This window comes from Odontomachus brunneus, unplaced genomic scaffold (genome assembly GCF_010583005.1).
Source record: "Odontomachus brunneus isolate Ranch 3 - 2012 unplaced genomic scaffold, Obru_v1 Obru_scaffold_139, whole genome shotgun sequence".
Lineage (NCBI taxonomy): Eukaryota > Metazoa > Arthropoda > Insecta > Hymenoptera > Formicidae > Odontomachus > Odontomachus brunneus.
Window position 1 is genome coordinate 519623 of NW_022639589.1, and position 25705 is coordinate 545327.

Below are 25705 nucleotides of genomic sequence, written 5' to 3' on the forward strand. Positions count from 1 at the left end.
AACGGCCGCAATACAACGAGAGACACGATAAAGTGATTTTGCAGCATGACAATGTTCGACCCCATGTTGCGAAAGTGGTCAAGACATACTTGAAAACGTTGAAATGGGAAGTTCTACCCCACCCGCCGTATTCTCCAGACGTTGCTCCCTCTGACTATCACTTATTTCGATCAATGGCACACGGCCTGGCTGACCAGCACTTTCTATCTTATGAAGAAGTAAAAAATTGGATCGATTCGTGGATCGCCTCAAAAGATGATCAGTTTTTTCGACGTGGGATTCGTACGCTGCCCGAAAGATGAGAGAAAGTAGTGGCCAGCGATGGAAAATACTTTGAATCATAAATGTATAACCAGTTTTTTACAATAAAGCCTCGAATTTCGGAAAAAAAACGGCAGAAGCAAAGTTGTACACCTAATACTTTTTATATCGTTTTTTCGAAGAAAACACTTTCTTTAGATTTAATATTCATACTTGTTTAATTTTGTGTTTTTTTTTTTTTTTTTATTAAAATATTATATTCTTTAATGAAATATCATTTTTTAAAATGATGAAAATAACTTTTATTTTGTTCCAGGAAACTGTTATTTGATGAAACAAAACTATTGTTTTAAATAGTATTTTTTAAAAGTTTCTTTCAAAAATTCGATTAATAAGTTTATATTTAATAAGTTTAATTTGGATTTTTTAATTTTTTTTTGTTTGGATTAATCATTATATCATTCTGTTATAAATTTAAAAGTAATTATCACTGGTTCACTACATTACATCAATATTCATCGCATATCGAATGTTGTATTGTTTCAATATCTATTAGCAAGCTATCCAACAAACACCAAATAAAAGTTATATAACTATTATTTGGTGTTTGCTAGGTATATTATAATATATTGTAAACACTATAAGGATATATTATATAAGCATAAATCGTAAGAATATCGTTGGAGTTATTGGGAATAACCGGCTGCCGCTCGATCGTCAGATTAAGCAACACTTTAACAGAGTTAGGACATGGATGAGTGACCGGTAGTATATCGCTTGGGATCGAAATTATCGAGGGAAAGATTCACGAAAATTTTGGAGTGTGTTGACAATCTTCAAACACCACTTAGTGGTGTATGAGAAATGAGAAAATTAGGAATTATAAGTATATTTTTTTAAATATTATGATTTTCTTATTTTTCACTTTTGCGCAATAATCCTCACAAGGGAACCTCGCGAATCCGCAAATTCAGATTTTAATGAAACTTTGTACAAATGTAGGTTAGATGAATAGATGAATTTAGATAATTTGAGTTTGTGCTGAAAAATGGTTTGAAGGGGTGAAATCACCCTTCAAAGATACAGAAATTTTCGATTTTTTCAATATATTTCGTAAACTAAATGAAATGTCAAAAAATGTTTTATACAAAAATTTTATAGAACAATTTTTTCTATTTAACTGTGCCATTCATTTTTCGAAAAAAAATATATTTTTAAAAATTCACCCTTATATCTGTAACGATGCACTCTACATCGTCACTAAAACCGGCCCGACCGAAGACCAATCGGGCCATGCACCGGCGGGTTGCGCCACTTAAACGTCGCAAGGCCAAACTAAACATCGCATAAAGAAAGGATGCTACGTCCGATCGCGCGATATGAAATACGCGTCGAATCTAAGCACGCTATCAAGCGTGCGCGCTACTATTACGCGACCGATCACGTGCGCAAAAAGCGGATAGAAACAAATTGGAGGAATATATAAACTGTGACTCTGAAACCGACGACACGAGACCGACCCGGATCGTCTACCGAACTCGATGCGTAACTGCGGAGAGCAAGGACTACAACCGACTCGTTTCTGCCATCCTGATCTATCCGATCTCCAATCCTTGCGAGCAAGATCTGAAGCCAGTACGTTAGTTGCGCTCCTTTCTCGACTCTTGCTCGCATCCTGTCGACTCCACGAACAAGGACCAAGGTCAGTACGTTAGCTGTGCCCTGTCGAATTTTCTCAACTCTTGTTCATCGCGTCTTGACAGTCAGGACCGAGAGTGATTACACCGACGACACGATTAATCGTTCACGATCCTGACAACACGAACCGATTGCGCTATCACATGCGCCTCTGCGCCACCGATCACAGCGAACACCAAACGCGTACACTGTGCTGCGACATGGCCATACCACCGCCAGTACCGCTCGGTCCCCGCGACCATCCGACCGCCTGACGCGCGAATCGCGAATGCCAAACCGCGGCACGCGACCACTCGCCAAATATCCGTAACTTTGGCTGTGTTCAGATTCCCCATCCGGAGGGTGATCGCTAGGTGATCGGGTGAGTAGGCGGAACTAGCGAAAATTTCCCGAATGGTTTGTGGAATCTGAACGCACTTGAAGTCACTCTATCTCTTTACATGAATCTTTTGCATATATAAACAATACAAGCAATATAAATTATAAATTGCATAACATAATTATAGAGAAATATAAACATAATTTATATACACGTAGGCCTGTATTCTTAGTTCTCTTTTAACGATAAATGAGCCTTCAAAAGTGACTCATAGCCAATTAGAAAGCTTATAAGCCACTTTTAGAGGCTAATTTATCGTTAAAAGAGAATACGGGCCGTAATGTAGATTATTTATATTTTACGCGTAAATGTCCTACCCTGTTTTAAATATTGAAATGTTGTATTGACAATACTAAAAATTTGTGGCGTACTCATCTTAAATCTCTCTTTATCTCTCCCTCCCTCCCCCCTCCCTCCGAATGTTGTTCCACACAATGGGCGCGTTCAGCGGAAAAAGCGCTCAGTGAACAATCAACAATTATTGGTTCTTACTGTCAGATCCCTAAATCTAGACCAATTACTTTGACGTATTGCTCAACTGTTGTGCAACTATTGAGTTCGCTAAACGCACCCATTAATCTACACGATGATCCTTTCGAAATTCACCGCTGCGTTCCGAAATTCACTGCTAGTACTGAAATTCTATAATATATGTAACATAAACTATAGATTTCCAGTACTGGCAGTGCATTTCGGAATGCAGCCATCGTATAGGAAGAAGTCTGACGTTATCACCATCCGTTCCACTCGGCTCAAAGACCCATGTAGTTTTTCCACTCTCCCGGGTGGAATAGAGTGATAATATGAACGTTTCACCTGATGTCTGGTGGGAGACTCTAAAAGGAATTTGAACGCTTTCTGAGTGTCAAGGTGCACCCAGGTGGGGAATCTGAACGCATCCTTGGATAGCGATCGCGCTATACGCTCCGCCTACCGTCTTGCTTGTCGCGGTCTACCGAAATCGCGATCCGGTAACTAGCGCTGTCTCTCAGAGAATCCACGTACTCATTATAGCCTACTCTGTATAAAGGACTAATAAATTATTTTGTTATTTTTATCGGTTAACATACGCGTCTTGTGTCAGTTATTTATCAAACTCGGACTCCGACGAACGAACAATCCTACGGCATATCCAACAATCGACATGTGGAGTTCGGTTGTTACATACCTCCTATGTAATCACATTATTTATCGTGTTAAAATTCTGATTTTAATACAACTTTGTATAAATATAGGTTAAATAAAATCAATAATTTATAAAATTTTAGTAGATGATAAAAAACGCTTTGAAAGAGTGAAACCACCCTTCAAAGATACAGAGGCTCTTTCGGTTTTCTCAATATATTTCGTAAACTAAATGAAGTATCAAAAAATGTTTCATACAAAAGTGGTGTAGCCAGAAAAAAGTTTCAGGAGGGGACTGTACTTTTTATTTTTGTCGAACAAATAAAAAGGTTATTCAAAAAAATTTTTCTCACACTTAGCGTAACCCAGAAAATTAATTTCGGGAGGGGGCTGCAGCCCCCTCAACCCCCCTGGCTACGCTACTGATACAAAAATTTTATAGTAAAAGTATATTTATTTAATTACGTCATTCATTTTTTTGAAGAAAGAAATATTTTTAAGAATTAATCCTTTATTTCTATATGAAAGTGTATCTATTGCGTTATGATATTGCAAGTTTATTATCAAGTTAAAATAAGTCATGTTATATTCTATGTGTATCCCTTTACCCTATTTATAAATATACTAAATATACATAAATATTCATAAATATACTAAAGCATAAGAAGATTCATTGTTTAATTATTAGCTCGACAGGTTTTCATGTATATATAATACATTTCATTCTTATTATATTGATAAACCATTCTTTTACATAACAACTGTGTGCGCAATGTAAGAATAATCACATTGCTTCTAATTATCATGCAGTTATTATTTTGGTGTTTAATATTGACGATATATGTTGTTTATTTCACGTAACAAATGTGTGTGCGCAGTATATGGTTTTATAACTTCCAGTTATCATGTAGTTATTATTTTGGCATTACGTGTTTCATATTGATGATAGGCGTTGTTTACAAAATATGTAATATGTCGTAAACGGTAATATGTTGTAATAATAACTACCAACTTACGACGACAACGGTATCAGGCAAGAGGCGCAGACGCGCATACTTTAAACTTTGAACGGACAATTTTGAACGGACGACAAGTCATTACTTTGTGTCATCTGGAAGACTAGTATATAGGTAACACCAACGTTACTTCTATTTTTAGTGTGAAATATAAGCAGCAAGTGTAACAACTGATTATAGTGTGAAAGACTGTCAAAGATCATTCTGTCTAATAATCTAAATTTTTATAAAAACAAAGCATAATATTACACATAAATCCCGCAAATATTCTTAATATGTTAGTTATTTTATTCCAAATTACAAATATTTTACCAACGCTTATAAATGAAAAAGAAATAGAATTACGCGATGTGATAAAGGATATTATAACAAATGCAATAGATAATTTTTCATTTAATGTACACACCGACACTACGTCAGAATTTCAAAAATATTGGGAACAGGATTTATCCGACATAGACATTGTAACCGATGATGAAATAGAAATATTTGAAAAGAATAATAATGAAGATAATTATGAAGATGATAATGAAAATATTTATACATCGGAAGACGAAATTGTAAATAGTGACTACAAAAGAAGAGCTGTTGAATATTGGAAAAGTGAAAAAAAGGGCTACTACCAGGTGTAGAAGTATGAAACCGGAATTTTTTTATACAAATAAGACGTCTGTTGTTCGAAAGTGATAAATAATACTTTATTCAAAATAATTTCCACTGTTTTGAACACATTTTTCCCACCTCTCTGGCAGTTTATGAATGCCGTGCCAAAAAAACTTTTCATCTTTTGAAGCGAACCAGTTATCTAGCCATTTTTCCACATTTTCATACGAATCGAAGCGTTGGTTAGCGAGAGCGTGTCCTAGCGATGCGAACAGGTGATAATCGGACGGAGCCAAGTCTGGAGAATAAGCCGCATGCGGTAGTAATTCCCAACTGAACGACTCGATCGTTTCCTTGACCCGTTTTGCTGTATGTGATGGGGCATTATCATGGAGCAAAATGACATTGTGTTGCCTTTTTGCATATTCTGGTCGTTTTTTAGTCAATGTTCGATTTAAATCGATCATTTGTTGTTGGTAGCGATTAGTATTGACGGTTTGACCAGGTTTCAGCAGTTCATAGTTCATAGTTCATAGTTCATAGTTCTTCGTTCCTCACGTCAAAATCACCACTTTTGAATTTTTTAAACCACTCGAAACACTGAGATTTACCAAGAGCATATTCACCGTAAGCTTCGACAAGCATTCGATGTGATTCTGCAGCAGTTTTCTTTAAATGATAACAGAAAATCAATGCTGTCCGCAAATCATAGTTAGTAGGCTCGAAACGTGACATGTTTAAGGTTATACAAAAATATACTAGAGAATGAAAGTTGGGGTTATGTTTGTTGACAATATTCGTCAGCTGTTAGGAGAATATAATAGCGCGGCAGTAGCGGTCTTACGGTCACTAAACTGAACGCTGGCACCATTTATAGGGGAATTCCGGTTTCATACTTCTACACCTGGTATTCTGTTACAACAGTTAATAATCGTTTTAGAAAAGTAAAGTCTTTCTCAAATATATCGATGGGAAGTTTCAATATAAAAAGAAAGTACTCAAAGAGAAAAACTGTTGTATATTTCCGAATATGTTTTGAAACATTTTAAAGAAGCTACTGACGAGAGACGGATTATTCATGACTTGGATCTGCGACGATGAGCGTTACAAGCTAAAGAATATGTCAATCTTACTTTATTTAAAGCAGGATCAACGCGGATATTAAATTAAAAAAAAAATATGGAATTGTATCAAGAAAGATTACAAAATTTATAAACCGCTCAACAATGAAAGACAAAGAATAATTACAAATTAAATGCCAGGAATTTATAAGCACTGTAAAATCTTACATAAGTTTTTTTGGAATAGAGAACATATATAGTGCAGATGAAAGTGAATTCAATTTAGAAATACATTTAGGCAGAACACTTATCATACAAGATGTTAAAACAGTTGAAACATTGGTTCAATCACAGTCAGCAATAACGCTCAGTTATACCATAATGACAATAATTTCTGCAGATGGAATATTGCATTCACTTCCTTATTTGGTATTCAAGGAAGTCAGTGGATATTTTGGACCACGTATAGAAGAAACCTTATTTAGACCTTCAAATGTTTATATTGCAACATCGAAATCGGGTAAATTAACCCTCATGATACACATTATAAGAAAGTTACGGGAAGTAAACACTGGGTTAGCATAACCCGGGCAACTTTGAAAACCTATTTCTCGAGATCTAATTGTTCAAATTTAATGCTTTTTTTTAATCGATAGAAAATTATCTTAGAAATAATATAAAATAAGTTTCATGACGATATAGTTAACACGCTCAGAGATATTTATAAGTAAAAGAAAACTTAATATTTTTTCTTATAAATCGTTTTCTTTAAATGGTCATAATTTTATGAAAAATATATGTTTAGGGTTCCATGAGGAGTCATTGAAAAGCAATAAAGTCAACCAATGAAATCCGCATTCTACAATATATTCACTTGTACACTCGTGATCTGAAAGGTTTATGCACCGATTTTTGGTTAATTTCGGAACGCTTCCCAACTTCAGGAGAGAGACAATCACTGCTTGACACGTCAGTGACGCCACTTATTACAAGAGCAGAAGGACGGCATATACGTGGTGTCAAAAAATAGTGATTTGACGTATAATTGAAAGAAACAAATAGTTATTGTGATTGTGACTGTGATTGTGAAACAGTGTATTAAAGAAAAGCATTAATCTTCTAATAATATTTGAAGTGAAAAATATTTCTAAATTTGAATGTGAGTTGAAAAAGTTATAAACTATAATTTCTTTAATGTTAATAATTGTGGAATTAGAAATTTGTCATCAACATTAAATGAATATGTAAATAATGTTATTATTTATGTAGGTGAGGAATTATGTTATTGCGCTCAGCAAAAATAAGCAGCAGACCAAGTGATATGAATATCTTGTCAAAAAAATATAGCAACGGCAAATTTATAACTCTAAAATTATTAACATTAAAGAAATTATAACTTTTTTAACTTACATTCAAGTTGAAAATATAAAAATAAATTCTAGTGTCTCTATGTTCCGCTCAGCAAAAATAACCAGTAGACCAAGTCGAATGATATGAATATCTTGTTAAAATAATCACTCGACTTGGTCTGCTGCTTGTTTTTGTTGAGCGCAATAGAACGCATAGAGATGTATGTATTGTACTATGCAAAAATAAGCAGCAGACCAAGTCGAGTGATTATTTTAACAAAATATTCATATCACTTGACTTGGTCTGCTGCTTATTTTTTTGCTAAGCGTAATAATTCCCCACCTACACAAATAATAGCATTATTTATATACTAGGTGCGCAACTAAGTTTCCGGATTTCACACATGGATGGCGCTAACGACACATGTAGTCGACATACATGTCAAAGTTGTGTTTCTTTTATAGCTTGGACATCTGTCAACAATAACCAGTCATAATACCAACACATATCGCAACGCAAAAATATTTTTTTTAACAATTTCTGCTTTAACTTGAAAAAAATGCAGCTGAAGCACGTCGTTTGCTTGAGGAGGCCTACGGCGAACATGCACCATCGAACACTACCTGTGAAGATTGGTTTAAACGCTTTAGAAGTGGCGATTTCGACACTAAGGACAAGGAGCGCTCCGGAAGACCAAAAACAATTGAGGACGCCGATCTGCAAACGTTATTGGATGAAGATGATACGCAAACACAAGATCAACTTGCATTAAACATGACTCGCCAAGGTATTTCCAAACGTTTACATGCCATGGCAAAAATTCAAAAGGAAGGAAAATGGGTGCCGCATGAGTTGACTGAGAGACAGATGGAAAATCGAAGAGCCACTTCCGAAATTTTGCTTTTTCGGCATGAAAGAAAGAATTTCCTGTATCGAATTGTTACTGACGATGAGAAGTGGATATATTTCGAGAATCCCAAACGCAAAAAATCGTGGCTTTCATTTGGCGAAGCATCAACATCGATGGCACGGCCAAATCGCTTCGGAAAGAAGACAATGCTCTGCGTTTGGTGGGACCAGAAAGGAATCGTGTATTATGAGCTGCTGAAACTGGGTGAAACTGTCAATGGGCATCGCTACCGACAACAACTGATCAATTTAAACCATGCATAGCTCGAGAAACGGCCAGAATGGGACACGAGACACGAACGAGTGATATTGCATCACGACAACGCTCCGCGCCATCGCACTTCCATCGTCCAGGACACCATTAAAACGCTGAAATGGGATCTGCTACCGCACCCGCCGTATTCACCAGACCTGGCCCCTTCCGATTATCACTTGTTCCGGTCGATGGCGCATGGCTTGGCTGGGCTACACTTGGCCAATTTCGAAGAAGTACAAAATTGGTTGGATGAATGGTTTCGGTCCAAAGACGCGTCGTTTTATCGTCGCGGTATTCATGTATTGCCAGAGAGATGGCAAAAATGTGTAGCTAGCGAGGGACGATACTTTGAATAAACCATTTTTTGTATTTCTCTTGAAATTTTCCATTTTTCATTGATCAAAAAAACCCGGAAACTTAGTTGCGCACCTAGTACTTATTTAATGTTGATGACAAATTTCTAATTCCACAATTATTAACATTAAAGGAATTATAGTTTATAACTTTTGTAACTAAAATTCAAATTTAAAAATATTTTTCACTTAAAATATTATTAGAAGATTAATGCTTTTCTTTAATACACTGTTTCACAATCACAGTCACAATCACAATCACAATAACTATTTGTTTCTTTCAATTATACGTCAAATCACTACTTTTTGACATCACGTAACACATCGGTCAATAAGTCCCCGGTCTAGCAAAGAAAACACAAGAGTTACATCAAAATTCGAATTTATTCATCAATATAGTTTCCTTCTAAGGCAATACAATCAGTCCAACGCCTTTCCAAACGTTCGATGCCGGTTTTGTAGAACGATTTTGGCTGACCCTCAAAATACGCATCAGTTTCGGCGATGACCTCCTCATCCGATCGAAATTTTTTCCCGGCGAGCATTTTTTTGAGCTCAGCGAATAGGAAATAGTCGCTGGGGGCCAAATCTGGCGAATACGGTGGGTGCGGGAGCAGCTCGAAGCCCAACTCGTTCAATTTAACCATCGTTGCCATCGACTTGTGACACGGTGCATTGTCCTGGTGAAAAATGGGTTTTTTCTTCTTCATTTGAGGTCGTTTTGCGACGATTTCGGCCTTCAAACGCGTCAGTAGTGCCATGTAATATTCGCTATTGATGCGCCCACCCTTTTCGAGGTAGTCAACGAAAAGAATACCATGGGCATCCCAAAATACAGATGCCATAACCTTGCCGGCCGACGTTTGAGTTTTTGGTCGCTTTGGGCGGCTTTCACCGGCTGCAGTCCACTCAGCTGACTGCCGATTCGACTCGGGTGTGAAGTGGTGAATCCATGTTTCATCCATGGTCACATACCGACGCAAAAAATCTTTCCGATCCTTCTGAAACATGGCCAAACAGCTCTCGGAATCATCGACGCGTTGTTGTTTTTGGTCCACAGTGAGCAAACGCGGCACCCACTTCGAACATAGCTTCCGCATCGACAAATGGTCGTGTAAAATGGTGAAAACACTTCCCTTGGATATCTTTACGATGTCAGCAATATCATCCAGCTTCAACTTACGGTCGGACAAAACCAATTTATGGACCTGCTTGATTTTTTCGGGAACAACTGCCTCATTTGGGCGACCAGAGCGGTGTGCATCGTCGGTGTCCGTACGGCCGCGTTTAAAATCAGCATACCAGTCGATGATTGTTGATTTGCCTGGGGCAGAGGTGCCATAATGTTTGTCCAACCACTGTTTTGCTTCAACGGTATTTTTTCCCATCAAAAAGCAGTGTTTAATGAGCACACGAAATTCTTTTTTTTCCATTGTTCTGAAAATAACAAAAGTAGCGTCACTAAAGCTTCACTAACTCACACAATAATGATCCTAATGACATAAACATTTCACAGTATGCCTAAAAGGGTCTGTTCTTTCGAACCAAGCTGCACTTTTTGTGTTAGAGGCGCTCTCTATATGTCAGACCGGGGACTTATTGACCGATGTGTTATATATCATTCTTCTGCTCTCGTAATAAGTGGCGGCGATGGCGTATTAAGCAGTGGTTGTCTCTCTCCTGAAGTTGGGACGCGTTCTGAAATCAACCAAAAATCGGTGCACAAACTTTTCAGATCACGAGTGTACATATAATACATAGATTTCTTAACCATTATCTCTGCTGTGACCATGCGAACTAGTAGTCTAATGTAATATAGAAGTCTGTGTTTCACTCTATCCTCAACTTCTTACCGTTTTCAAATTACGTATCATCTTCGAACGGTATAGGTTACGTTAACTCAACGTGGATACTGAGTGGAGGGTTAATAATACGTACTGATATTGATGTTTATACGATTTATACGCATATAATATTATGATATTTTTATATATAAGAAAAAAATATATGGTATTAGTAGCTTTATCAAATATTATTATATAATATTATGCTATTTTTATACATAAGAAAAAAATATATGATATTAGTAGCTCTATCAAATATTTGGCATATAAAGAAATTTAATAATGTTTTCCATCCACGTTACAGTTACAGTTGTCAGGAGAAGAGTTACACTCTGTAAGTGAGAGGGATAGTACTGGAGCTGCGGGAAGCGGTGGTAGTGATGCGGCTTCTCCTTTAACAGCTAGATCTTTGAGATTGGAACGAGTCGTTCAAGCGTTGGCGCACAGTCAGGAGGAACTCAGAAGGTACATTTTCCATTATTTTAACTATCAATTATCGATTAACTTCCCTGTTATTCCGCCAAATACAGGCACTCCTTTTATATTATTTGTATATAATACAAATGTAAATTACAATAAAAATGACAATTGCATTTTTAAAATCCATAATATTTAATAATAATATTTTATAATAAATACTTTACAAATAAAATTTTACACACGGTACGCGATTAATATAAAACAATGATTTTTACGTAATGTGGGGAGATCTTAGTGAATATATGTAATCTCTATTGCATGTAAACCGCATTATACGTCGTTGTGCACGACATACTTGAATGGCTCTTGTGGGCATGAAACGAATTTCTTTGTGATTAGTCTAGCTTACGTTAACGGCAACACATTTGCTTATCATTTAAACAATACTGCTTATTTAAAAGTTTCAACATCTTGTTCGTTGATAAAAATACAATGTGCAATGTGAATCTGTTTGACATGTCCGCAGTTCTAACTCTCGAACACAGTGGCATAGACGTAATTCTTGATAAATTTATTAGATACAAAATATAAAGAAAAAAAATATCGGGAATTCCTTTTTCTTTATGTCGCATATTTAAATCCGTTCAATTTGCAACAAACATAGCGGTCTTAGATGAATGAAGACACTTATAGAACCTAATGTAATTTCTGTAGCAATTTTATTATATTATGTCCGTGCGTGCGTGTGTACGTGCGTATTGGGAGGAGAATAGAACAGAATGAAAGAGTTGAAAAGAAAAAGGAAGAGGGCAGAGATAGTGAGATTAGGAGGTAGAGGAGTGGGGAAAAGAGAAGGGAGAGAGAAACAGGGAGAGGATGGAAAGGGTGGAGAGAGGGAGGGAAGAAGCAAGAAAGAGTGACGGGGAAGAGGGCAGAGTTGGAGAGGAGAGAGGAAAATGAAGAGTTATAGAAGAGTGGCGCAAGTTGAGAGGATAGCAGTGTGGCAAAATGACAAAATGAAAAAGGGTCAAAGGAGGGGTGAGAGAATGACAGAGAGAGGTGAAATTAACCAGATTAGTACCATTGTTTTTTAAGTTGTTTCTACTTTTCATTGTTTGTGCTATCAGACGTACAGGACAGAGTGGATTTCCAAGCAGTGGTTTCTCCACGCACAGGTTAATTAAAGATATTAATATTGCATGTAAGCTGCATTATACGCTGCTGTGCACGACACACTTGAATGGCTCTGAAATGAATTACTTTGTAGTCAGTCTCGCTTACATTAACAGCAACACATTTACTCATCATTTAAACAATACTGTTATTACTATTGTTACTGTTATTACTATTATGTTATTACTAACAATACTGTTATACTATTATTTAAAAGTTTCAACATCTTGTTTGTTGATAGAAATACAATGTGCAAAATGGATCTGTTTGATATGCCCGCAGCTCCAATTCTCGAGCACAGTAGCATAGACGTAATTCTTGATAAATTTATTAGATACAAAATACGAAAGAAAAGAAATATCGAGAGCTTTTTTCTTGTCGCAAAATTCAATACGTTCAATTTACAACAAACGTAACGATCTTAGACGAATGAAGAAACTTATGGACCCTAAAGTATTGAATCCGGTGTGCAAATGCGCCAATCTCATAGAAGATAGCCTACATATTCCTGTTGGAACGCTGATGTCAAATTAATGCCACAAGAGGGACATACAGAGTAAAATATTACACATAGAGTATATTTTCTTGTTTAATTGTCTGATCAGTGGACAGAATAAAAAAGTAAAAACAATCGCGCGGCTAATCCATTTTATTTTTCTGTCACTGTGTTTCACTATATCACTTGTCTTTTTCTACATCACTCTTTCCTAGAGCACTGTATGACAGAAAATATATTTTATTTAGCGTATATTTCTGTCCTTCAGTGTCGTCAGCTGTCCTAGAAGAGCATTCTATGTCTTCAAATCCTACTACACAAGATTTGTACTATGCAAACGGGTTAGATTGTATATGTTCAAAGACACCTTACTGATAATCTTAAATTTCATGTTCAACATACAGATCAGTACGACGGGTTGCCTGCCCGTTAGGCGCGCGTGGCCGGTAATGCAGGGCCGATAATGCAGGGCTTGCCAATATAATTATATGTCTACTATATCCAATGAAATGTGCAATATTTCTAATTATTATGATCGTAACGGATATACAGGGTGAGGAAAAAGTATAGAAACCCTGAAAAATCTAAAAAAATATAAATTTTACAGAAAAATGTTTCAAATAAAAGTTGTAGGATTTAAAAAGTTTTATTCAATAATCTCATTAGTTTGACCCTGACTAGCGTCGTTAAGGTGAAGTCAAAGTCACCTTGAATTTTTTAAATGGAACACCCCATATATTATTATATATTCTTATAGCTTACCTCGAGAGCTTTCCAAAACACTATAATAAAATATTTTTTCGTTAAGAACTTTTTGAGTAATAACACTTGAAATTTCCAGCAGTTTGACATAGAATATAAAATATCTTGTAAAATATTTATCTTTCGATTATCTTGGCTTAATGCTTTTTTGCACAGAATAATGAGACAAATAAATTGGCGTACAAAAATTTTTTACATAATAAATATAAAAAAATTTTTATGCTTTTTTATAGGTCTACTGAATAAACCTTTTTAAATCCTACAACTTTTATTTGAAACATTTTTCTGTTAAAACTTACATTTTTCTGTTAAAACTTACATTTTTGAGATTTTTCAGAGTTTCCATACTTTTTCCTCACCCTGCACACACACACACACACACACACACACACACACACACACACACGCACACACACACACACACACACACACACACGCACACACACACACACACACACACACACACGCACACACACACACACACACACACACACACGCACACACACACACACACACACACACACACGCACACACACACACACACACACACACACACGCACACACACACACACACACACACACACACGCACACACACACACACACACACACACACACGCACACACACACACACACACACACACACACGCACACACACACACACACACACACACACACGCACACACACACACACACACACACACACACGCACACACACACACACACACACACACACACGCACACACACACACACACACACACACACACGCACACACACACACACACACACACACACACGCACACACACACACACACACACACACACACGCACACACACACACACACACACACACACACGCACACACACACACACACACACACACACACGCACACACACACACACACACACACACACACGCACACACACACACACACACACACACACACGCACACACACACACACACACACACACACACGCACACACACACACACACACACACACACACGCACACACACACACACACACACACACACACGCACACACACACACACACACACACACACACGCACACACACACACACACACACACACACACGCACACACACACACACACACACACACACACGCACACACACACACACACACACACACACACGCACACACACACACACACACACACACACACGCACACACACACACACACACACACACACACGCACACACACACACACACACACACACACACGCACACACACACACACACACACACACACACGCACACACACACACACACACACACACACACGCACACACACACACACACACACACACACACGCACACACACACACACACACACACACACACGCACACACACACACACACACACACACACACGCACACACACACACACACACACACACACACGCACACACACACACACACACACACACACACGCACACACACACACACACACACACACACACGCACACACACACACACACACACACACACACGCACACACACACACACACACACACACACACGCACACACACACACACACACACACACACACCCACCCAAGTAGAACAGATAAAAGTGAACAAAAATTGTATAGACCATTTTTCAAACAACCACGTAACATTTCGAGATATTAATTAAAATAGTGTTGGGCATGTCGGACGACACGGCGCTGCGACGCGGCGGGCGGGACATTCGGCACGCCGCGGCCGGTGATGAAAATAGACGATTGCTCGCGGGCCTATTTTATAGGCCAGAGAGGTGGGCCGTTTGGAATACGGAAATGGGTAGCTCCGTGTGTGCGTCCGTGTACGTGTGCGATCGTCCATTTTCTTTGCCGGCCGCGGCGGCCGTATGTCCCGCCTACAGCGTCGCGCATTCTGATTTCTCCATCTATTTTATTTAATAACTCGAAATTTTACGTGGTTGCTTGAAAAATGATCTATACAATTTTTGTTCACTTTTATGTGTCCTATTTATATTTTTCTTTTCATACATCTTACGCGGGACACCCTGTATGTATATATATACAGGGTGTCCCGAAGTCCCATGATGATCTTTGGTGAGAACGTAAAACGGATTGAAGTGAGCAAGAAAGTCCTGTGCCGTTTTGCGATATTCGCAATAGTTTTTGAGAAATCAATTATTTTGTCTCAACAAATTAGCGTGCAGAAAGCGGCAGCGGAAAGAAAGATGTCTTCGGCCGACGTGCGACTGTGACACTCGCGAATCGTATCTCGCCGCATCCCTCCGCCCATAGCTACGAGACATAGACTCGCTATGTCTCGTAGCTATGGGCGGAGGGATGCGGCGAGATACGATTCGCGAGTGTCACAGTCGCACGTCGGCCGAAGACGTCTTTCTTTCCGCTGCCGCTTTCTGTACGCTAATTTGTTGAGACAAAATAATTGATTTCTCAAAAACTATTGCGAATATCGCAAAACGGCACAGGACTTTCTTGCTCACTTCAATCCGTTTTACGTTCTCACCAAAGGTCATCATGGGACTTCGGGACAACCTGTATATATATATATATATATAGTGTCCAAAAAGTTCTGGGACAGCTAAATAAATCTTCAAGAAAGCGTTATCGGGAAAAACGTTAAATACAAAAGTTTTAGGATCGATAACAAGGAATTCGATGATAAGCTTGATCTAAAGGTTAAGTTTAGAGGTCACTTCAAAATTAAATTTGAAAATCTTAAATGGAAACGCTCAATTTTTTAGTTCGGAATTGGAAAAAACGGGAAATTTTATGTCCGGATATGTATTTAGTCATTAAAGTGATCTTTGAGGATCATTTGATGATAACTTGAACCATCGATTTTCGAATTGACCGTTAATGAAGAAGTTCATCCCATAAAATACATTTGTACACGACGAATTTGTATGACATTAATGTGAACGTAATGTCTGGTCAAAATTGAGTCAAGCTCATTCCTAGGAGTCATTCAGGAACTAAATAAATTTTTCTATCTAAAATCATGTCAAAAGACTAATTAGAAAAATTACATTATTTTCGAAGTATTCTCGAAGTATTTTTCATTATGCTCCATACATCAAATTTTTCATCACAACTGTTTCGTAATGTGTAAAATTACTGTTCTCTGAACCTGGAAATTTCCGATTGTTTAGATTTCTTTTTGATTGTTGAACAAGAATTGTTAATGAGATCTTTTCATCCATTTAATGATTAATTAGCTGTTGATTATTCATTGATGATATTTTCAATTACCAGTCTACTCTAATGCTTTGGTAATGCTTTGTCTTGTCTTAATTAGCTGGACAGTCATTACAGTCTTGCCTTCACTGGCTGAATAATGCTTTGTTTTGCCTTAATTGACTGGACAGTCATACAGTCTCGACTTAATTGTTTGGACAATGTACTTGTCTTGAATGACCTCTAAACTTGACCTTCGGTCAAGGTCACCATCAAGTATCTTGCTTTAATCACTGAAACATTTTTCTGAAAACGCTTTTCTGAAGTTATTCAACCGTTGAAAGTGTGATCTTCAAATGACCCTCAGAGATCACTTAGACTAAATACATATTCGAACGTAAAATTTCCCGTTTTTTCTATTTACGAGATAAAAATGGGAGTTTTCATTTAAGATTTTCAAGTTTACCTCGAAATAATTTCTAAACTTTAGGTCAAAATCAAGGTCATCATCAAATTCTTTGTTTTCAAATTCTTGTTTTTCAAATGGTTTGTTTTCCTAAAACTTTTGTATTTAATGTTTTCCTCGATAACGCTTGCTGAGAAGTTATTTAACCGTCCCTAAACTTTTTGGATATTCTGTATGTGTATATATATACAAGGTTCCCGTTTTAAAAGATGCATCCTGATAATTCTTCAGCCAAGCATATTCCGCAAAAATGTTTCAGACAATAGTTATATGTTTCGATGGAGGACATGAGATGATATCATTGGTTTGACTTTGCGTGGCGCCACCAATGTCAATGTGATAGTGATGGGACATCTTATATATCTTTTTTTCTTTAATTCTGGCGTTATATTGATGATTTTCGGTTTCTATGAAAAAAATACATAAAAAAATATAAATATAAAACGATTTCCAAACGGTTGCAGAAACGGTTCCTCCTTTGTTTTTTTCAGCAACCCGGTTTTTTTCACTTCTTACCGAGCTTTACAGAAATTCGCCTTATAGGAATTTAATTTTTTAAATATTTTTTTGTCGCCATATTGGATCCGTCATTTTGAATTTTCCTCAAATTCGTGTTCAGCGATGTCAAAAATAGTTCTATGCAAAATTTTATGTAAATGCGTCTGGAAGAGCGCCCTACACATTTTTAATCCACTTAGTACTTTTGCTCTCCACAGTGAAGGGGTGAAGGGAAATTTGGAAGTTGTTAAAGAATCTTAAATAGAAAGTGGGGTCATATGACACTTTTTTTAAAAAAACCCAAATGATAAACGTTTTTGCATTATTTTGTATTGTATTTAAAGGCAAGATGTCGATTTCAAAAGTTACCTAGGCCATTCAGATTGCTGTTCATTGTATCACCCTCAATATTGTAAAAGGAGATATGTATTATTTTTTAAAAAGGAGCCAAGTTATGAAAATTAAGCAGTGGCTAGTTCTTAAAAAGCGATTTTTGACGATCATTTGTTGCATGTACCAAGGTTGATATTGGTAGAAGTGGAGCTTAATTGTGGTACATGTACCACAAACATGACACCAAAACGCATTGGTTCTTTTTCATATGCGCGAATTCGAAACTATTTAAAATAATTTTCGCGATTAAACAGGCGAGAACCGACGACAACGTGTTGAGCTTGGAATCGCTATCACCTAGCACAAAGCCACGGCGGAGTCTATGAGATAGGTTTTTAAATTTGAGAAGTTTTTAATAATGATGATGAAGAAATACCTGCAGTGGAAATATATAATTATTTATTTCGTGCAAAGAGTGCAAAAAGAAGAAAAGTAATATGCATATTAAAGGAAAGACAACATTATAGTCGTCCTGAATTATATTCAAAGATGTGGGTGCATTTATATACCGAAGCCGATTTTTTCTTTATTTTAGGATGAAACGTTTAACGTTTCAACATTTATTGGAAGTGATAATGCAACAACAGGAAATGCAAAAAGTAAGTAACTATGACCTAATAACATGAATAATTTACTATTATAAACTATAATTTTAATGTATTGCAATAATTGCAAATATTTACTTTGGTCCAATATTTCAATTAATTTCAATGCAATTCAATTTTAATGTTAAACCTATAAATGTACAATTTAAGTTTATAAACGTCCAAAATTGGTAGCCCTAATTTGCGGTTATATGCTCAACTGTGAATAAAATTTGAAGGATAGGATAAATTGAATATGAATAGATGTAAAACACATTTCCTCATGTCATATTTAGCGCGCATTTGCAATTTACCTGACAGTATCCTACTTCGTAGCTTGGTATAGCATGGTATGAACCAAGTAGATACCAAAACGGTTAGCCACACCTCTACCACAAGTTATCAAACACGCTAAAACGTTCTGGTACACTTTAGTACATATACCAAACGATCGCCAAAAATCGTCTAAAGAGACTTTATTTGCCAAACATGCTGATACATCGGTATGCGTATGTTCGCTTGAGCACGAAAACGGGACTGACTCGAAAAGCGCGGTCGCCAATGTATCCACGGCCGTTGTCTTCAAAACAACGGCCGGGAGAACAATCGAGAAACGTTGACGACCTTCGGCGCATTAGACAATATTGACATTATTTCAATGCCTCTCAACAGTCCCAAACACTAACCGCTCGAATTCCTGAATACAAATCCTAACGAATTTCCCACTTCTCTTACACTCGGCCATCCTACACGTTAATCATCCCGATTAAACTGATTACACAGTCCCGAGTCTTGTACAGTCACCATCGTAATCTTGTTGTCTCTTTTTATTCTACATGATAGAATAAAAAGAGATAAAATATAGTACAGCATAAGGATGATAATACATACAATTCTACATTTGTCGACATACAATAGGCGAATACGAAATATAATAAAATAAGCGTTAGATGAGTGTGAATTAATCCATCCAGTTTCTAGACTTCTAATTCGATTTCTACGGTCGCATACTTGAGGCTTCCCATGTTCTGTGATAGGGAGCTCGTGTTAACTGAAAGCCCTCGATGTCTTTAATCACATACCGATCATTTTTAAGAACACGATCGATTTGATAGGGTTTCTTGAACTGCGACGTGAATTTTCTCGAAACTTTCAGCGTATTATCAAAATTCCTGAGCATTATCTTGTTATCTATTCGATATGTCTTAGCGACTTTATGCCTACAATCACAGTAACGCTTGTTTACATTCTGATTCTTTTGCCCGCTCTGACGCACGCCATAAAGCAATAATCGTACAATCGTTCATCGCCTTGGATACAATATTGTTACACGCAAATTCTACGTCCCTAATCACGTTGTACCATCGCGAATTCCGTTCGTCCGCTAATTTTGCGATCATTGGTAATATTGTATGATTAAATCGCTCGACTTGACTATTCGCTTAGTGCGACGTTGTTAAAATTTTAATGTGCCGTATATTCTGCTTATTCATGAACTCTCCGAACTTGTGGTATGTAAAGCAGCTGCCTCGGTCCGAAACTATGCACAACAGTTGACTGTAATATTAAAAATAAGATTTTAGACACTTAATTACTCTCGAAATATCCATGCTTCTAGTGACATACAACTTTACAAAGGAGGAAATGACTTTTAGGTGATTTGGGGACCGCTAGGTAAACGCAAATTTCCTATTTTTTCCCTCGTATTTTTTTCCGTAGAATTAAAAAATCGACCTTAAAATTACGCCAATAGTTATAGACATTTAAACATTGATTTTCTCTGAAAATCATGCATTTTCCAACACTGTCATCTTAAAAACCTTTGACCTTTTTAGAGGTGCTAAATCTCACGTTACATAGGAAACTTATTTTCTCAAAACTTGATAATGATATGAGAATATACTCTAAGCAGCAGAGAAAAAGCAGCAGTCAATCGGCCGAAATGGGCAACTAATTCCGAGCTCTACCTCAAGCGGAGCGATTTGAGCGGCGATAGCTACTATATGCTCGAAAAGAGGCTCCTTATATGCTTTCGTTTATTAATGCCCTGTATAACCCTGAAAAACTGGACTACAAAATCACTTTTGTACTATTTTGATAGTTAATATTTTTTTAATTAACTGCTGCTTTTTCTCTGCTGCTTAGAGTATATTCTCATATCATTATCAAGTTTTGAGAAAATAAGTCTCCTATGTGACGTGAAATTTAACACCTCTAAAAAGGTCAAAGGTGGCAGTGTTGGAAAATGCATGATTTTCAGGGAAAATCAACATTTAAATGTCTATAACTATTTTTCCCTTTACTGGACGTAATTTTAAGATCGATTTTTGAATTCTACGGAAAAAAAATACGAAGGAAAAAATAGGAAATTTGCGTTCACCTAACGGTCCCGAAATCATCTAAAAGTCATACTCTCCTTTTGTGAAGGCATTAACTACTGAGAAAATATATTGGTCCTTCGAGGAATATGATCTAGATGCCGCGACTAGATAGTCAATATGCAATGTCATAAAGGGTGCATCATCCTTTAGCACGATGTTCAATAATCCTTCAGACTTCCTTGTGTCTGGCGTATAAGCAACGCATTTTAAATAGTTCTTTATGTGTTTTTCGACCTTCGCTCTCATGTTCGGAAACCAGTAGCTGTCGGAAATGCTATACATGATTTTCTCGGTTCCCACGTGACCTGTCTCATTATGATATTTATATATAACATTTGTTTCCATTGCGGCTGGGACATAAAAGCGAACCTGACTTCGATTCTTTCGATACGTTTCTCAGCTCAATGAATTTACTTTCAGACTGCTTCAATTTTATACGAATTCTCTTAATTTCTGTGTCGTCACTCTGACACAATGCGAGATTCCTATCAAAAGAATTATCCTCCACTACAAGTACCTGTCGATTAAGTGCGTCCACGTGTAACATGCGAGAGCCAGATCTATACCCAGATAACAAAATGCGTGCATAATGATCTCAAGGTGCGCGCACGCGTGCGGGATTACCCGCACGGCGTGAACGTTATACGCCTGACAGATGTGTCCTCAATTGAGTGCCATATTGCTTGCACGCATGAGGATTCACGTGTGAAAGCGAAATGTCACTCAGGCATGTGAGCAATATGAACCTCAATTGAGTGTTGAATGAATGAGCATTTTATTTTTATGTAAATATGTTTATTTGAATAACATCAGAAAATTTTTTTTGAATACAGGATGACAAACTTTTTAAAATTAACAGCCGCTGTGAAAAAATGTAGAAAATATCGCATCCTATAATAAAGTTGATAATCTTAAAGCTCCTGGGGAATCGCATCATCTATCTTTTTTTTAATGACGTCAGAAGCGAGAAAACGCATGCTAAAAATTCCTGCAAAGTACGTCAAGATAAACAGATATATCCACAAAAAGACATTTGCGATTGACTAAGTACACCTCTAAAATACTCCGTACACTTTCCTTTTATTCTAATAATCAACAGATAATTATAAAATAAATGTGATGTACAATCGTCTTTTCTAATTTAATTTCCTCATTATCTTGTCATATTAATTTTCCGATTAGCTATTGATTTTTAGAATAAAAGGAAAGTGTACGGAGTATTTTAGAGGTGTATTTAATCGATCGTAATGTCATTTTGTGAATATATATGTTTATCTCGACATATTTTGCAAGAATTTTTAGCATGCGTTTTTTCGCTTCTGACGTCATTAAAAAGAGATGGATGATGTGACTCCCCAGGAGCCTTAAGTTGAAATAATTTTCTACCATCCTTGAAACTATAAAACTTTGGTTTGAAACATATTGTCATCTCTTCTTTACGTTTTGAGAAAATCGACTGTATTCATTAAAATAGAACACTTTATATTAAATATTCTGAGGAGTTTATAATTACATATAATTATAAGTTTATAATTAAATATAAGTATAAAAATCTGAAATTTGTTTTCTTTAATAACTACTAAAATGAAAACATACATATGTTGTGACGTAGCAGCCTCGGAGGCGCCCGTCCCAAAAAAAACCGTACCGATTTAGTGTGAATGTTTCTCGCGTATCGCGTCGCGAACGGCTTTTTGCGAATATTATCGGTTACCGCGTCCCGTCGTATTTTTGTTTGTGAGAGTCTCTAGGACGAATATTGGAAGCGATTTTTGCGAGCGGAGCAGATGCGAAGGTCAGCGCATCCCTAACTTTGTGCCCCTCGGCTTCCCTTGTCGGCCACCAGGACCAAAGGAGTTGAGGACATCGAGGGACGAAGGAGCATCGACCAACGCCTCATCGCTCTCAATCAGGTGAATTGCTCTCGACAAAATTATCGCGAGAAAATTCACGAAATCTCGAAATTATAACGCTTAGAATATTCCGTTATATCCGCTATACTCCGAATATTATCGAGCACACAGTTACCGCAATTAGACGCGAGCCTGTCAGCTGTATTTACTTTCAGCGGACGCAACCGTCGCGAGGAATCCAGCCAGAAAAAACGGGAGCGCCGATAGAATATCCACGTCGGCAACAGTGTCTTGAGACAGGAAATGTCTCGAGATCGAAGTACCGAAAATTGCCGATTCCCAAATGTCGAGTCTCGCAGGGCGAGAGGAGAAGCGACGAAGGAGGATCCGCGAGAATACGCGATCCTCCAGAAGCCGACGGATCGCCAGCCTTACCGCGACCGTCGCCGCGACTAGACCAAAATCGAGCAACCGAGATCACCGGATTACCGAAAATTTTCGTGCGTACCGAAAGAGAGAGAGAGAGAGAGAGAGAGAGAGAGAGAGAGAGAAAGTCGCGGGACGAGCGGCCGAGGAGAATACCGCCACCGCCGACGTCCGTCGCCCGGAGAGCCGCCGACTTGTGTAAGACCGTCCATCTGCTCCACAACTATCCGTATTTTGTCGCGTCCTCATATCGTTTCGCTTATTGTTGTCTCGTCCGCGGAGCGGCTGCGCGTGTCATAAGACTCACCCGAGGATATCGTCTTCGGGTTTCGTTCAGTGTAGCGACCTTATTATCGTATCGCGACTAACGACTCTCATGCGTATTTTATCGCGCTTCTTACCGGGACGTGCGAGAGTTCCGCGAATAAACGAATTACTCTTGAGCACACGTAGAGTCATTTTCGCCCTTCCTAGACCCATCCCGTCTCCGACTTTAAAATCCCAGGGGCTACCGGTCCCGACGGTTCCGGGACACACGAATTTTGTGTAACGTATCGCATCTCGCGTTTATCGAGATGGTGCAGCCTTTCCGCACCTGGCGCCCAACTACCGTTTTTAGTTTTGTGGCGTGAACGGGAGCCGACGGCAATTTGCCGACGCGACGGACAGGCGACTGTCTGCCATCGTTCGCGAATAAACTTGTCGAATATCGTCGCAATGTATATGTATTGGGTTGTCGGAAAAGTCATGACGTATTTTTTCTATGTTTTTCAAAAGTCATTTATTTATATAAAGAACAAAGATCAATCAATGATATATTGCCTGTTTTGTTCGATAACCTTTTGCCATCTTTCAGTGAGCTTCACAATTAAAATAATAAGCTCGTTCATAGAAGGACCTGTCTTTATCGAAAAATTGAACAAGGTGCTGATTTACAGTCTCATCTGAATTGAATGTTATACCACGCAAGGAGTTTTGAAGAGAGCGAAACAAGTCTGACGGCGCAAGGTCAGGCGAGTATGGTGGGTATGGCAACATATCCCATCCAAGCTCCAATAATTTTTGACGGGTGATCAAACTTGTGTGTGGTCTCGCGTTGTCGTGATGGAACGCAACTCCTTTACGATTAACGAGCTCTGGACGTTTCTGAATGATGGATTCGTTCAAACTGTCCAATTGCCGACAGTACACATTCGAATTGACTGTTTGCTTCCTTGGTAGGAGCTCAAAAAACACGACGATTTTTAAAATCCCACCACACTGAGATCATAACTTTCCTCTGATGAATGTTAGATTTCGATGTTGTTTGAGGCAAATCTTCACGTCGGGACCAAGACCGTTTGCGCACCACATTGTTGTAAACAATCCACTTCTCATCACCAGTTATCAGTCGCTTAAAAAAAAATTGTTTTCTTCACGTTTAATGAGCATATCGCAGATGTTTATACGCGCTGTCAAATCCTCATGAACTTCTTTGAGTTTATGAGGAACCCAAATATCGAGCTTGTTTACGTATCCCAGCTTTTTCAGATGGTCGTAAACGTTTGAATGATGAATGTTCAATGTTTTTGCAATCTCTCGTGTCGTGTAACGAGGGTTTGACTCGATCAATGCCTTTATTTTGTCGTCATCAACCTCGATAGGTCTCCCTGATCAAGGAGCATCTTTGAGATCAAAATCACCAGCACGGAATTTCGTAAACCATCGTTGGCATTGACGTTCTTGTACAGCATTGTCACCGTAAACTTTATACAACTTTTCACAAGCTTGACGCGTGTTCTTCCCTTTACGGAAGTAAAACAGTAATATATGGCGAAAATGCACAGTTTGGTCTTCCATCTTCAACTTGTTATACCCTTATAGAAATATCATATTAAGAATCATTGGTAATTACCCTGATAGCAAAATGTCAGCAATATGCCGACAAATTGCTGGCAAAATCAATCATAGGATTGCAGCAAATTTGCAGCATGTATACTACCATTATGCTGGCATTATGTCGGCAAAGCATGCTAAAATTACTTGAGGGCAGAGTGCTGCAAAAACCGAAGAAGACGTGTCGAGCAACGTGTGACGACAAATTTGCAGCAAACAGCGAGCAAGACGTGCCGAGCAAGGCGTGATGGCAAATTTACGACAAAAATCGAACAAGATGTGCCGGGAGCGGTGCACTTGGACACGGTGCATTTGGACACAGCTAATCATAGCACCGTGTGA

At 37.9% G+C, this 25705-nt stretch overlaps 1 protein-coding gene across 1 annotated transcript in view; it reads left to right on the forward strand.

The window, feature by feature from the left end:
- LOC116850252 (liprin-alpha-1) overlaps nt 1–25705 on the forward strand; it is a 655857-nt gene that overhangs the window by 403218 nt on the left and 226934 nt on the right. The window contains exons 14-15 of the mRNA XM_032828294.1: nt 11160–11320; nt 12403–12450. Of these exons, the coding sequence (XP_032684185.1) occupies nt 11160–11320; nt 12403–12450 (209 nt within the window). The remainder of the gene's footprint in view (nt 1–11159; nt 11321–12402; nt 12451–25705) is intronic.